Raw genomic sequence first — 16,520 nt, forward strand, 5'->3', positions numbered from 1 at the left:
TATTAAGAATTCTCTCGCGTATTCTTGCATATTTTTACTTTGTTCGATCGATTCGTTCCTCGCATTAGTATAAACGGCCGAGAAATTATGAAATAACAGAACAAAGTCGAAGAGAGTAGAAAAAATATTTGCTTCCATCGTCCAAATTGAAAACGGTCGTTTCAAGATCGAATCGATAATAACGAATTATAACGTTCGTAGAAGAACGTCTATTGTGCCAATTTATATACACAGTGTCATCCTATTATATACGACAAACATGAAAAAGATCATGAATTTTTACGTTTCTCTACGAAACCATAATCGTATTTTGTAATAAGGAACTTCCTATTATTGCAAGTTGCCAAAGCTGTCCTAGATAAATTCTTAACCAAGAAGAAATTTACATCCATGAATGTCAATAATGATTAACGAAATCTTCTAGACTAAATGAAAAGGTTATGCTAACAATGCCCTATATGCCCGCGAATGTGCAATCAAGTCAACGTAGTAGACGTTCTTGAACATACGAGAAAGGAAGAAACAGTTGAAAAAAGGAGAAATGTTTGAATGAAGGCTTTTCTTCGAAAGATTAACGACTCGTTGCCCCATCGATCGTTTGTTCTTAAGTTTTCCTCGAAGACAAGATAATGATGACGAATGGATATATATATATATATATTTTATTTGAATTTAGAACAAATCCAAGCGCATACAAGTCTTAAACGTTAGAGGAATGTATTTCTAACTATCGAATGTAAGGTGATATTCGATGTAAGGTAATACAAAACATGTTTCTTTAAGTATATATATATATATAAGAAAAAAAAAACAGAAAGAAAGAATGTGAATGAGAAAAAAAGAAGGACAGAATCGTAACAAGATCTGGTAGTTTGGCACAAATTGTTAGCTTTTTATTTTGGCTCCGATTTTCTATCCTTGGTCGACAGTCAACGGAGACGGAAGACCTTTCGAAAGTACTTCGTCAGTGCCCACAGACTTTGTCAATACGAAGATGGGACTCGGAAATACCAACATCCATCAACGAGCCCTCTTCGATCAGAGGATTTCATTAAACGGAGTGTTTCGAAAGAAATAACTTCTGGCTCTTCAATTTTTGATCATAACATTGAAACATTGAAAATATTCAACGAAATGAGTACTAAGCGAGAGACCAAGAGTATTCCAATTACAATGAGTAAACTTAATCTTTAATGGCATCGATGTAAACATTGGAATGAGTTTGTTGAAATTAAAAAGAGAATGTTACGAATTGTTGGTAAAATTTGAGAATGGAGGAACATCCATAAAAAGTTGTAGGATATCGCCGGTGATTTCAATATTTATTATCGGTCTCGGTGTATATCGTTTTTAAGAATTATTAACACGTTCGAGAACATCAAAATGCAATTGATACGAGCACTCGTTATCAGTTACGCATCCGGGAGGTTGTTTTGGTATTCGATTATTGATTCGCGCATATAACGATACACATAATCGTACATTTTTTGTCCGAAATAAAGCTTTCTTCTCTTTCGTCAAAATACTTTACCGATTGGTTCCATTGAACAAGTTGTACAACACAAATCGTTGTTGCTGGCCAGCGTACAGCTGCCATTGGAAAAACTAATACCACTATGGTCCTTTCGAGGTATCGTGATTCCTACGATAGTCCTGATGACCTATTTTAAAGGTAATGACGAATTTTCGACCGACCCAAATTCCACGCTTATCGAATACAAACGTGTTCTCGTGCGTTGCGTAATTCTTGGCTTACCTGTCGAATACGACCGACATTTAGCAGGCTAATTAATTGGCTCTCCTCACTTACCTGAAACACGCAACGAGATAGATGCGATTAGCAGTTTTCGAGAAAAATTTTAATCACTCTTTATATGATCAATTATCGAAAAGCGCTCGATGCAATTCTCATCTTTTAAATCAATAAAGTTCATTGACGTTGCCATTCGAAAAACGCAGGGCAATATCGACACTGGCGCATACATAGAAATCAATATTGTAAACAAACGGACGTTAAATTCACCGTGGTAACCGAAGAGTCAACAATTGGAGCCATTGTCATTGTGAATGCCTTGCGTTTGGAATCGATAAGCAAAGGGTCAATGTTTATACCTCTCAGCGAACCGAAGATTACGCTTTCTACGATATCGTTACAGACAGCATTATTATATAACATTTATAAAAACAATTTCAAAGATGATCGAATATTTCTTAAAATACTTTAAATTATTTCAAAGTCTTTATGACAATCAGAACAATATAATATTTATATTCATTTTAATAAAGTAATGCCTTTAGTTGAAAATGAAGCTTTCTTATTTTCTTCAAAAGTGTATCAATAATTTACAAAGTTATCACGACTAATAAGTGGAGCAAGAAGTATGGCTACGGAAAACTCGATACTATAATTTTAATAGCGGTAATTACCAGGGAGCTTCGGAAATTTCTTTTTCAATTTTAAAAGCAAATTTAACGGTGAAAATAAGTACGACCAGTTTGTAAAGACAAAGAAGAACCAATGCAGATATACATACACACACACACATATATATATATATATCTGCATGTATGTATATGTATTTATCTTCCGAAGGAAGCATTTCTTTTCTTGCTTGGCTTTGCCGGATGCGATGCAGGCCGGCATGGCCGAGTTCCCATTTTTCTCATAGTCCGGTATAAGTACGAGTAGAGGAAGTAGAAAATAGTAGTGAAAAAGCCATGGTCGAGGTCTCTTCGTTAGTGTGGCCTTAACAGCTATTTGATATTCAGGCAAAGTACTATATGTCATTTGATATTCGTTACGCGAAGCAACCTCGGATGCGTTATTATACCGGCATCCTCGATGGCTATATATAAGCTCCTCATCACACGTTGCGCATAGTGGAAGCTACACCCTTTTTGCCCTATTAAAATCGACTTCTAATTTGTTATTAACACTTAAACATCCATGTTGCTTGCGTGGTTCTTTCTAATGAAATATATATATATATATAATATATATATATAGCTATTGTAAACAATATGTTTTCCCATTCCCTCATTCGGTGTCTACACCCAGGAATCCGATATATGAATATTGTGTTATATGAAAAAAAGAAAAAATTGGACTTTATCGATTTCTTCTTCCTACGTGATACAGTAATTTATGTGCTATAAAACGTTGATACATCGATAGTAATGAATAGAACCTTTATTTTCTGGAATTTTTTTTTTTTTTTATTTATCTTCTTTTCTCTATTTTCATTTCTGTTTTCATTTTCATATAGATCGTTTAACTTAATTCAAAACTATTCATTTTATCATTCGAAATAAAATTATTTATCTTATTGATTCTGACATAAATTATTTCCTACGAGGAAATGCATATTAATAAATTAAAAGTGAATATACAATTCTCGAAAAATTAAAGGAAACGTGTGGAATATTTGTTCGACATTGTGTTTATACTAAAAAAGGAATGACTGATGAAAGCTTTTTTCTTTCAGTGATGCTCTTGTAAAAAGATAAATACATGTTGCGCCTTTCGCGTTGATTCAGTTCTTTTGACATGGTACAGTCGACTGGAGTTACGTTTTGTTTCGAATAAAAACAAAACGAGAAAATGGCGAAGATATTTAAGAAGGAAGAAGTAACTTCTGTATCGGGATAGCAGGATACAGTTGGACCTGCCATCTGTGTCTCGTTAACGGCAGTTTGTAGTAGCGCCACCGAACTGTACTACCCGCCAAAATATAAAACATAAGCAAATATTTGTACGAGAAATAAATAAATATATATATATATATTTTTTTTATCATTCATTTGATATCATTATTTCGTTAAATATTCATCAAATTTTCTATCAATCTATCTATATAAACATTTCACAAACTATCATTTGAATTTTGTTTCCATTGTAAAAATCATTGTCCATGTGAGATTCATAAATTTCAGGTTCGAAACGAATGGCTTTCCACGATCGAATACTTCAATTTTTCACAAGCACAAGAGCCTACGGCTTTATCGATGTTGCTAAAGCACGTTAAGCCGATAGTACAACGCAGTCAAGCACTTCGGCATCACGAGATAAGGAAAAATCTTCCCACTACGTTTCTCCTCGACGCGAAGTGCCATTAAACATGAATCTTTATCCCATCGCCCGTTCCGAGGCTCGAGATACAATCTTTATTTCCTATCAAAATCGTTGAAAGTAATTCTTCCCAAAATGTCCTATATTCCAAAATATCTATTATGAAATCCATTTAAATATTAGAATGAACGTACGCACGGACGCATATACATTTAAACGTGAAAGAAAAAAATCTAAATTGATCCACGTCTCAATTAACTTTAAAATTACACTCCCATTATATTAATCGCAACGTCGAGAACACAAGGTACACTGTGTGGTCGAGTCTAAAAAGCATACAGTAAAACGAATTAACTAAAGGGAGTATGGTCAGACCGCAGTAGTACGAGTCAACGACATACGCGCTTGGCTAATTTATTTTCCAGACAAGTGAGAGAGAGCGAGAAAAAGATATATATATATATATATATATATCTTTTTATATACATATATATATACATATATATATATATGTATAAAGAGAGAGAGAGAAAGAGAGAGTGAGAGCAAAACGGAGAGACACATTTTGTCTCGGCATAAATGTTACCTTGAGATTTTGCCGGCGATATTCCTTGGTCTGTGCGAGATAATACTTGTAGACGTGTTGCGGTAAGGATCTCTTGGTCTCCTCTCCGATCCATCGATGAGGAGGATCAAGTCCAGGAGGTTTTGATCTACGAGATCCAGGTGAACGTTGACCGAGAGATGCACCAGGTGATCCGAGACGAGTCGCACTAGCGGATCGGTTGAGCACATAACTAGGTGGTGGATGGGTATGATAGTGAGGATTCGAGGCTGGTCGCCTGTCGAGGATTTCGTGACGTCTTGGTGATGGCGTCTCGACGGAACGCTGACGAATGGGTTGATGTTCCTGTTGTCCTCGTAGATCCGTTTCCTGATAGGATGTCGGATGGACAAGAGGTACGGAACGTCGCAGGGGACACGGTAACAACGGCCTTTGGCATATCGCACATGGTGGATAAACTTGAGGGTTCCACGAATGATAACAGCATCCCGGCGACCTGGAGCCAAACGGGTCCCTGGTCGCAGGGGGGTTCATGACGATCTTCACATCGCATCAATTCTTCGCTTTTCCTCGCCGTTTCGACCTTCAACACGGCTACCTCGGCCAGATTACTATTACTCTACTACTACATTATCACGTTCGCGCCTTTTTTCTTTCCTCTCAAGTTGCCTCTCGACGAAGATCCAACGTCGAAGGCTATCGAGTTTCTTCGCGACGAACCAATGCTTCGCATATTACGCGGCTACGTCGAATCGTTGATAATGTTTATCTTCGAGATCCATCGATTGAGATAGGAAGAGGTAACCATCGATTTTTCTCCTGTAATATTCCGACATGAATGCGCCTCGAATTTTCAAAAAAGAAAAAAAAAAAAGAGGAACAGATCTCTTTCTTTATATTTTTTTTCTTTCTTTTTTCTTTTTTTTTTTTTTTTTAATGACACACAAACCAACGACGATATTACGAGGGAAACAAAACGTCTTCGTGTATGATCATGATCTATGCGAAAAGCGGAAGATGTTCTAGGAGAGAGAGAGAGAGAGAGAGAGAGAGAGAAAGAGAGAAAGAGAGAGAGAGAGAGCCGGCGCGTGGCTGTGAATACAAAACAGCCTGATAAAGAAGCTAGCCGCGCCTTCGTAGTAAAACTCCTGTCCACGTAGAAAGCTCAAAGACCCGGAACTAGCCTTGGACGAAGCCAGTCGTTTCGAAAAGAAGGATCTAAAAATTTCAACACGACTACTCCTTCGCCTTCTCCTTTTTCTTCTTCTTCTTTTTCTTCTTTTTCTTCTTCTCCTTCTTCTTTCATATATGTACCTACGAAGTCCTAGCGATTTTCTCGATATCTTTCGTAGAAAATCAAGCACGCCTGTTCAAAATAAGACGTAAGGGACGAAGACGATCCTGAACAGAATTGGGTACTTACATTCCGGATGCTAAGAAAGTAGAGCACGTTAAGATATCGATACTGTACTCGTGTACGATCATAAAAGAGTAACGTATTTTCGTCACCGATCATAATTCAAGAAGGACACTTTGATCTATCTATTCAAATCAACGAATTCATAAGATAATTTTTTTTTTCATAAGATACAAAGATCAATGTCAATGTTTTTAAAACTTTAAAAGAATAATTATTCAAATTGTTGCAATTTGATTTGTAAAATAAAAAGTTTTTATCAAGTTTTATGTGAATGAAATAAGGAATTAAAACTAAACGTCACAAAGACGTTTTCTTTCTATTAAAATCGTATAAAAATACGTACCTAGAAATAGAAAAAGTGTCTCTACGTTAGAAAGAGAAGATTTTTAGGCAGTTAGCCATAAAATGTGAAAACGCGTTTGGAGACCTTCGTTTGGCAGTCGTTTCTCTCATTTCTCTTATAGTCCATCCCTTTCCTTAGACTTTCTACGGCCTTATTTTATCGTAACTTCGTTTCTATGCATTTCCCTACAGATGATGCCTCTGGACTGCCATTTCCTTAAATTTTCCTTTCGCTATGTCTCTTCTCGAGCAGGAAGTAAAACGAGCAATGAACTTAACTTCACGATTGGCAGCGTCTCAAAAATGTTCACTTTTCCCCTCTTTTTTTTTCTCTCTCCATTATTCCGACAATTTGTATTAACGATAAAATCAAATGATTTTTAACAATAATATTAAACTCATAAATATCTTTAATTTATTTTAATAATTTAATTACGTGTATTAAGAAGAGTCAGGTGACCGTACGAAAAAAGAAAATCTTTATTTCGCGTCGTTACAAAGAGAAATGGCGCAGGTGCCAAAGAAAAAAAAAAAAATACGTGTTGTCTATTTGTCGGTAGCGAAGAACAGAACGCAGAATTAGAGATAGAGATAGATACATATAAGAGAAAGAGAGAGAAAGAGAGAGAAAGAGAGAGAGAGAGAGAGAGAGAGAGAAAAAGAGAAAGAGTGAGCTAAATAAAAAACAAGAGAGGACGATAGGTAGAGGTAGGAGAAGGAAGGTATGAACGAGATACACGAGCGTGGTGCTTTTATGCTTGAAAGCAAACAAAGAAGCTCGATGACAAAACGCGCACGGTCTCAATGCTTACCCGTGAGAAAAACAAGAACTAGTAATATTGCCAAACTCCCGTAGGGCACCGATCGTATGCCCTAGAGAAAAACGTTGATTTCGCCACTCGTTCACCGGCTTATGTGTACATATGCATAAACGCATACGTATACTACCTCTTTAAGCTTTAGCGAATTCACATCAGCGTATGGGTACAATGTATTGATATTCGTGAATGACTGTAACCAAGAGGTCTTTCTAATTTCAAAGATGGTCTTTCGTATGAATAAGATGATACATGTTTCATTAATTTATTAAAAAAATATATTAAGATTAGTTATAGTAAGGATAAGAAATGCGGTATTATGCGGATACCCTTCTATATACCATTTTTAAATACACATGTGTAAAAATCGAAGAAGCAATAAAATCAAGCAAATCGAAATTTCTTATTTAATTTATTCGCTCGGACGAATACTACGGCTAACGCAAAAGAGAAATACGACGCCTATTAGGTATTCAGCTCTCGGTAATTACGTACGTAAGCAAGCTCATTCTTCTTGCTTATCGCTAGACCGTCCCGTTAATTGATTCGCGCGGTCTACAGACCCGAGAAATACCCTGGCAAGTAAATACATATATGAGGACACAAATGTGAGCGCAGACGCACAAACATTTAGACGTATATGTATGTAAGCTATAGATTCGCTTTATATAATTGCCTTTTTAGTATTTGGCTTATATTCAATTTCTTTGCCAGTGCTATGAAGAAAGACGTAAAAACGCAAAAGGATTCCGTTAGCGTTCATTGACAGCTTAAATCGGCTCACTTCCAACGGGTATTCGAATTTCGTTTTGCCCTTTCGACGTCGGGCTTACGTAGGGATACCGATCTACTTGATTTAGGTCAAAGCGATTTCACGATGGGAATAAAGGAAACGATATTCCGCAATAACGACAACGCATAAATATTGTATGTAAAAAGGGAGAAACGTGAATTTATAGAGAATTTTTAACGTCCGAGAATACCTCGTCTCTCGGTAAAAAGGAAAAAAGAAAGAAAGCAAAAAAAAAAAAAAAAAAAAAAAGAAAAAAAAAAGCAAAAGAAACAGAAGAAAAAGAAAAAAGGGAAGCACGTATGGTAACGTATGGAGACTCTCGCATGAACGTTTTCGAAAGTTTCGTCTCGTAGCTTTGAGTAGTTTTTCGATATTGCACGAACGTAATTCCGCGGATTCGATATAACGATACATTGTGAGATAGAAAGAAGAAGCTTGAAAGAGCTTAGAGAAATCACAACGATACTTCTGTTCTTCTAGCTGCAGAGATTATCCGGTTAGAAATAAAAACGCTCACTTTTATATCTGTTATATACATATGTACATATATTGAATGACCATATTCACATTTAGGATTAAGTCTCGTCGTCGTTTATCTCGAGACAAAATAACAACATCATCGTGAATAAAAGAGAAGAGAAAGAATTTTCTCATTTGGCAAGAACGAAGTGATCGCAGAGGAAGAATTTTCAAGGGGAATTGAAGAAAGTAGTAAAATCAAAATTCGAAATTCGATGCCATCTCGCAAGCACTGGCAAAGCTATTTTCTTCTCCGTGCCATAAAGAAAAGTGCGTAGGGAGAAAAATTGTGACGAGGGGAATGAGAAAGGGTTGAAGAATAGTAGTAGAGAGTGAACCGTAAGGAGAGGATAAATGGAGAATCAAGAAGGAGAAGAGGAAGAAAAAGAGGAAGAGGAAGATGAAAAAGATGAAGAAGGAGAAAAAAGAGAAGGGAGAGAACATGGATGGGAAAGGAAGGGTGCTGCTTAACTTCGGGGCCGTGTTTTGAAAGAATAACGGGCGTAGCAGCAGCCATAGCAAACGGAGATATTTGCCAAGGAAAGTCTCACGGTTGGCTCCAACGAATCCTCCTACTCTTGGCCGATTTCGACTCGTCGTCGTCGTCGTCTTTTCTAAATTCCCCCCTCACCCTCACCCTCACCCACACCCTCACCCTCACCCTCGCCCTCCCCATGATCCCCTCACCCATGGACAGTCGTGCTACTTCAAAAATCTAACTATCCTCGTGGTCTCACCCTCTTTCTACACCTTCTCCCTCCCAACCCTCTCCGGTCGCTCGACTCCATCGTCCCGTCATTCGTCAGTCACCTCTCTTCGCCACCCTCAACCACCCCTTCTCTTCGTCCCTTCCTTCCCTTCTCTAGCTCGCTTGCCGGTACAAAATTCAATCAATGCGCTAACGCGCAGGTCTGCTACGACCAGCACAGCGTACGGACCTCTCGGCCCTCCGGCCTCGTTTTCCTTTCGTTTTTCTTTTTCTGAATAATAATAAAAAAAAAAAAAAAAAAAAAAAAGAAAAAAAAGAGAAGAGAGGAAAAGAAGAGGGGAGTGAAATAGGAGAGGAGAAAAAAGGAAATATAAATCCTCCTTATTCGTTCGCGAGTAAAACTCCCGTAAAATTTTCCGATATAATCGACAATCTTTTCTTTATTATTATTTTTTTTTTCTTTTTTTTTTTTTATTATAGCACTCCATGGTTATTATACGATATTCTATAACTATCCCTTTATTTCTACCTCTCTCTCTCTCTCTCTCTCTCTCTCTCTCTCTCTCTCTCTCTCTCTCTTTCTATCTTGTCGATAACACAATCACGCAGGATTTTTTATTTTCTTGGCGATCCGAAAATTAAATCGATTGACGCTAACGGCGCCCACCGTCAGCGGTGCGCCTCGTCGTGCTCTGTTTACCAATTTGCGTAAATCCTCGCCGATAAAAGGAACGAATATTCGTGCTGCAATTCATTGAGAAAATTGTGCTTGGCGTGGGTACCCGTTATCCAGGAAGGCGAAATCGAATTTTCCCTGTGGAAACAACGTACGTAATTATATACTCGCGTCGATATACATTGCAGAATATCGAACGCCACATAAGTGATCATTTTTTGATAGAACATTTATGAATAATTGTTGCGACTTTATGAAAGGCTGAATTGAAATCCCTATAGATCTCGAAATATCGTTGAAAAGTTTTCGCACAACACTTCATTTAGCGTCGAAACGATTTACGCATATACGTAGTGAGAAACGAAGGACACCCTAATAACGAGACAAAGCGTACTCGCTCTTCGAGATATAGTACGGTACTCTTGAATGTCCTCCTCTCTCGTTCCATCGAGAGGCCAAAGTACTCGAGAATGAGACAAGAGGAATTTGGCCATTAGGATGGAGCTCTATCTCCGTTTGTCCGACCGACGTTAAAAATTTAATGAGCGGATGTCATGGACACCTGCTTCCTCAACTCGTATTTACGGTTGGAAACTAATTAAGAAAATCTCTTACCTACTTCGTTCCTATCTTTTCTTTTCTTTACTCTTTCTCTTTTTTTTTCCTTTTTTTTTTCATTATATACATATATAAGATTTCGTGGTTAACCGGAAAGGAATGAAGGAAGAAACGAGTAACTTAATCTTAACTCAGCTTCTACCTTCTACGATTCCCTTAAGATCGGTAGTTACTTAAGCTTCATTTAAAGTTACCCAATTAGACGTCATTATATTCGTTAAGCTACCACCTTGGGGAATATCTCTTGACGATCTGTATTGCGCCGACTATAAATGAATTTAGTTAAGGAAAAAGAGAGGGAAAGTAGGTATCGTTAGAGACTCATGCCGAAAGCAGCTCAGTCAGGTTCACATGGGAAACGAATTTACACGAAAGAGACGAGAACGTACGTCTTTGCAAAGGGAATACGAATGCGGTTAATGAGAGAAATCCAAGGACACCACACAGTTTCCTTGGCCGTTCTATGTTACGAGCATAGTCATTAATAACGTTCGCACAAAGATTCCTATGCATCTTACGTTATTCTTACAAGAGATGCTTTTAACGAATAATGAATTGCTATACTTAAACTGTGATAATCGATGAAAATCGTCAGATTATGTTTCTCCGTTCTAAATTAATGAAAAGTATTAATGACGAAACATTATTCATTATTATTATTAAAATTTCTACAAAACAATTAGGATTAAATTTCAGTGAAACGTTATCGATATGCGCAAGTTTTTCTCGCAAATTTTGGATTTTTTCTCACTCCGTTGGTCTGAAAGCTTTTAGTTGTGGCAACGAAAGTAAAAAAAGAAAAAAAAAAAAAGAAAGAAAGAAAGAAAGAAAGAAAGAAAGAAAGAAAAAGTAGAGAGAAGCGTGAAGTAGAAAGTAACGTGCTCGTAAAGTCAATATTTAGAACTTTTAGAAAATAAACGAGCAGATACCACGAAGGACGGATAAAACATCAAACAACGTTACAAATTAAAAGTTTCAGGGCGTCGGAAGTTCCTTCCTCTTCGTTTCGTGATTTCACTCTTTGTACCGAAAGTGTACGAGGTGTAATAAAACGTAGAATTAGTCGTAGTAGTCGCGATGAGAAAATTCACTGTCAGACGTGAAGATCTTCCGACCGTTCGTGACGTTTAATAAAATAAAAAAAAAAAAAAAAAAGAAAAAAAAAGAAAAAAAAAGAAAAAAAAAGAAAAAAAAAAGAAAAAGAAAAAGAAGAAAGAATTACTTGTTTACGAGGGATGATAGCATTTAAAACTACTACAAGAAAAAAGTTTTCCCTTGTGAAATAATAAGTAATAGGAAGAAAAAAAGAACAAAAAAAAAACCCTCCCTCCCGGAAGTAAGGAAAATTTTTTAATAGATCGCATTACGAGCGACGATCTAAACTAATAAAAGTTAAGAGGTGGGACCGTTAGCAATTAAATGGCACCTCGCTATTTTTCCTCGAGCCAAATTAATCCTCTTAAGTTAGATCGATCGCATGCGAGAGTTATTCGAACTTTGCTCGATTGCCTCTTCCTTCCTTCCTTCCTTCCTTCCTTCCTTCCAACCTTCCTTCCATCCTTCTTTCCCCTCTTCATTTTTACTCTGTAAATAGTCCATTCTAATTCTTAAACGTCAATTTTGAATTACAGCACGATCCTTCAATTTCTAACATAAACGATTAATGCTAATAATAATAGTTTTCACAATTGCGAAGCAGCTCAATTATGACGTATAATTTTCATCGAAGAAAAAACCTCGTAGAGAAGAGGTAAGAACCATTAAAAAAAAAAAAAAAAGAAAAAGATAAAGAAAATATTCCAAGGCAAAACTTTTTATATCTCGAGACTCAAGAGAAAGCTTTTCATCGTCGACGAGAGAACCAAGCGAACAGGAGCAATGTCAGGGAGCGAAGATCAAGCGATAGGGGCGAACTACTCGCAGTTAACCCGATGAATCGATTATGACGAGGTGAGTAGTAGAGAGAGAGAAAGAGAGAGAGAGAGAGAGAGATAGACAGAGAAGAGAGGAGGGTCATCGATGTGAAATATGCTGGCAATCGGCGGAAGCTTGTCTCACGGATGGAGAATATGGTTAGGCTTCTCGAGGAAACCGCAAAATTATTGGTTTTCGTTCACCATCCTGGCCTGTCGCGACCAGACTTATCAATGCGCTCATGACCAGCCCAACTAACGAAACATCGCTAGAATTGCTTCGAATAGTTGCAAGTTGAGAGATAATTTCATTTTGCGAAAAGCTGTTGAAAAGAAATTTCTCAACGACCGAAGATAGAAAGACAGCCGACAGAGATAAAGAGAAAGACAGAGAGAGACAGAGAGAGAGAGAGAAAGAGAGAGAGAGAGAGGGAGAGAGAGTGAGGGGGGGAAAGAATTACTAAATAAAAAGAATCATAGCTTGCGTTATCATAGGATGTGACGTTAAGCTCGTAGAATTCTATTGTTCTTTGGTATTTGGACTAATTAGCATCTTTTGTAAGCGCACGAATATTAACATACTTGTATAAATTTCGTGATAAAAACGATGAAACGTAGATAATCTAAAAGCAAAAGGAATTTCGAAATAACGAATACCATAACGGAAGTTTTTCAAATGATGGAGAAATGAATACTCTCTCGTTTTACGTAAGGTATGGTATAGTATTATCAACACGCGTGTACGTAGTACCTACTTCTCGATGAATACCACGAAAAGCTGCCGAAGTATTAGCGAAGAATATAAGCGCGCCGGCTCTATTCATTCGTAGACCATTCGAGATCAACGACCTCGCATCTACAATACACGAATCTTTCATGAAAGTGAACAAAAAAGGATATCCATTTGATACGCGATCAAAGATATTCGATTACTTTGTGATAACTAATACCTATGCTATTGTAAAATAGAATTAGTTTCTTTTCTAATATAGTTGACGAATGTTTAAAAAATTTGGAAAATAATTAAAAAAAACCAAACGATGATCGATGAGATAAATAAATCGTTTCATAAAATCTAGTACGAAATGACGGACTTTAAAAAATTAATTTCAAAAAAAAAAAAGAAATAAAAAAAAATAAAAAAAAGAAAGAAAGAAAAAGAAAAAGGAAGAAATGCACAAAAGACGATAAGACAGAAGCAACAGATACCATTTGAGCTTTCGAAAAAAATATAAGTACCTGCGCTTCCTTCGCGAGCAGATATACGTAATTTCGCGAGTAGACTGGTTAGAAATGAAATGATAAAAGGACTGACATTAAGAGAGTAACTATAAGTTGAATCTTTGCCAAGTTCTCGTAGGATTCGAGGCGCCTTGAGAGTGTCGGAACGTTCGCAAGTTCGTTGGCGATAAAAATAAAAATAGGTGGAAGTCTAGCTCGAGAATTGTACCTCTGGTCGTAGTCATCGCTCGATATTTAACCAGAAAGAGAGAGAAAGAGAGAGAGAGAGAGAGAGAGAGAGAGAGAGAGAGAGAGAGAAAGGAAGAGGGAGAAAGAAAGAAAAGTAGATGTAGGTGCGTAGGGAAGTGGTTTTCGTATCTCTTCGGAGGACAATTGTTCCCGGGACTCTAATGCACTTTTCGATCGCTCGCTCCAATGTCCGGTCGAACGTTTCGAATGCGAGACGTCAATCGACCGCGTAGTTCGATCACAAAAAAATAGGGACGACGTTGCGCACACTAATATGCAGTAGAGTTGGATATACACACATATGCACGATTACGCACACACAATTACACGAACGTGGTGAAAAAGAAAAGAGAAGAAAAGAGAAGAAAAGAGAAGAGAAGAGAAGAGAAGAGAAGAGAAGAGAAGAGAAGAGAAGAGAAGAGAAGAGAGGAAAAGGGTGTTTCGTCAGCGCCAGATGGAAAACGCTCGCGAGAGGTCGCGGTTCGAGTTTGCTACGCTACCGGCTGTTTACGGCGTATCCCGCGCGCCTTCCACCCTCGGCTGCGCTTCACCATATGCTATTGTTGTTTCTTTCTCGCTCAGCGCTATTTCGCCGGGATGAAACTAGCAAAGTTATTGAGCTTCTCGCGAGCAAAAAAAAAATCGCAAAACAGAAGATTGCTCGCGTTAGACCGATCTAACACGTGTAAGGGATAACAGAGAGAAAGGGAAAATTGGATGAGTATTAAAGAGAAAGAGTGAGAAAGAAACAGAGAGCGAGAGAGAGAGAGAGAGAAAGAGAGAGAGAGAGAGAGAGAGAGAGAGAGAGAGAGAGAGAAAGAGATGAAGATAGAAACAACACCGGTGACGCAGAAGAGGCGTGCGGAACCGCGTCGGTCGCGATCTGCGCTCTGCGGCACACTAGCTCCGCTGCCCTGGCGCCCGCGCCCTCGCGGCTTCGCCCACCAGGCTACCCCCCCACAACGTCACTTCCTTCCATCCACCCCTCCAACACCGTAACATGCGACACAGCGCGCCACGCCGCGCTGAACCGAGCCAAATCCTAGCAACCCTTCGACACGCGAGACCACGAGCAGATTTATTGTTACTTGTTCCTATCGTTGTCTGTCTAGTTAGTTAGCTACCTCCCCAGCTGCCTGCATAGCTGTCACTAACAGAACTGCGGTTGTTATCGGGCCCTTGGGAACTTACCTACAAAGCGAATCAATCGTGATTCAACGGATCGTGAACCTCGACTGCCATACCACGACTTACGCTCAATTTTTGTTTTTCTATTCGCTTTGATTAATTCCTAACTCGTTATCTACTAGAAACCTCGTCTAGAGAAAGCTTTAGCTTATCGGCTAATCGTCGTTATTGACCAGTCGTTACTTCCTTAGATAATCTTGAATTGAAACAATCGTACGACAATTTTAAAGACTATAAGGAGACACGATCTTTCAACCATTTCGCACGATTTATTTTGTTCATTCAGCTCCGATCATTTCAGAGAACGTCATTCACTTTACGAACTCGAGACCATTAACCGCAAGCTTCTGGACTTCCTCCGATCCTGTATAGTTACTAACGATCAAGTCGGAAGGAGATGGACCTAACAACTTTGGAGTAATTAACCGTCTACTCTCTTTGTAAAGTGCCACGCCATTATTCTATCTTCGTTTCTCTGAATACTAGACTAATCTTTGAATGATATAACTACGATACTGAGTCACGTTTAAATAATATATTAACTTCCGTTACTTCGAAGGTCATTTATTGCTAACTGTAAAGTAGAATGCTTTTCGTCCCCATGGACACGGAATTACATTGATTTAGAAATAATTATGTTGACGTGATATATAACGAGATATTTTCTCTCTCTCTCTCTCTCTCTCTCTCTCTCTCTCTCTCTCTCTCTCTTATTTTTTTTTGCCAGTTTCATAGGTAAATATTTAAATACGATGTAAAAAACGTATATTAATAATGGGATAAAATAATTTCTACGATCGATACAAGAGTTTATGTTCTCATCATCATCGTATTTCTTGACTTATATGGATACCGAAACAAGAGGAAAGAATCCATGTAGAAGCACGTGAGAAATCGAGTGGAATTTGTGTGACTAGTGTAAAACCGAGTTCTCGTATATCGCGCAACAAGTGTAGGCCGACGATTAACTCGCGATTTGCCAGTAAATCGATACTGACCGACAAAATGAATTCACTCCTTAGCTCTTATTCCCGTTTTCACTTCCGCCATTCCACGCCAGCTCATTCATGAAACTGTAATTCCTTCCTCTCGTATCTCTTCTCTCGGACTAAAACCGAAGTAATAGTTTAACTTTCGACGCGAAGGAGAAGTCTATTATTCGCAATCGTTCTAAATGCACATTTCCTTCTCTTAGTACCTTCAATTTCATTATTTTTCCTTTACTACGCGATTTTCTGGTTAGGCGAAATTTCTCGAGTTGAATCTCTACGCCTCGTCTGGCGTAGAAAACACGATAAAACTCATTTCAACGATGCTTGTAATATATTCCATCGAATTGAATCTTGATTTTAACTTTAACACGAAATTACTTTATAATCTGAATTAGGACACTGAATCTTATTCCATTTGGAACGTATAC

At 37.9% G+C, this 16,520-nt stretch overlaps 2 protein-coding genes across 16 annotated transcripts in view; both read right to left on the reverse strand.

Annotated features, from left to right (window-relative positions):
* The window catches only part of LOC124946897 (peripheral plasma membrane protein CASK), a 127,427-nt gene that overhangs the window by 75,309 nt on the left and 35,598 nt on the right, over nucleotides 1–16,520 (reverse strand). The window lies entirely within an intron of this gene.
* LOC124946905 lies at nucleotides 1,847–15,175 on the reverse strand. The gene is made up of 3 exons (XM_047488330.1): nucleotides 13,893–15,175; nucleotides 4,656–5,453; nucleotides 1,847–3,712 (listed from the first exon to the last, which is right to left on the reverse strand). The coding sequence occupies exons 2-3, from the start codon at nucleotides 5,166–5,168 to the stop codon at nucleotides 3,683–3,685; spliced, it is 543 nt and encodes a 180-aa protein (XP_047344286.1). The 5' UTR covers nucleotides 5,169–5,453; nucleotides 13,893–15,175; the 3' UTR covers nucleotides 1,847–3,682.

Source organism: Vespa velutina, chromosome 2, assembly GCF_912470025.1.
Source record: "Vespa velutina chromosome 2, iVesVel2.1, whole genome shotgun sequence".
Lineage (NCBI taxonomy): Eukaryota > Metazoa > Arthropoda > Insecta > Hymenoptera > Vespidae > Vespa > Vespa velutina.

Excerpts from the sequence above, each read along its gene's own strand:
- LOC124946905 (XM_047488330.1), bottom strand. The coding sequence starts at position 5,168 with ATGAACCCCCCTGCGACCAGGGACCCGTTTGGCTCCAGGTCGCCGGGA. Across the intron at positions 3,713-4,655 it reads ATCGCCGGCAAAATCTCAAG|TTCGGTGGCGCTACTACAAA; the intron begins GTAACATTTATG and ends CGGGTAGTACAG.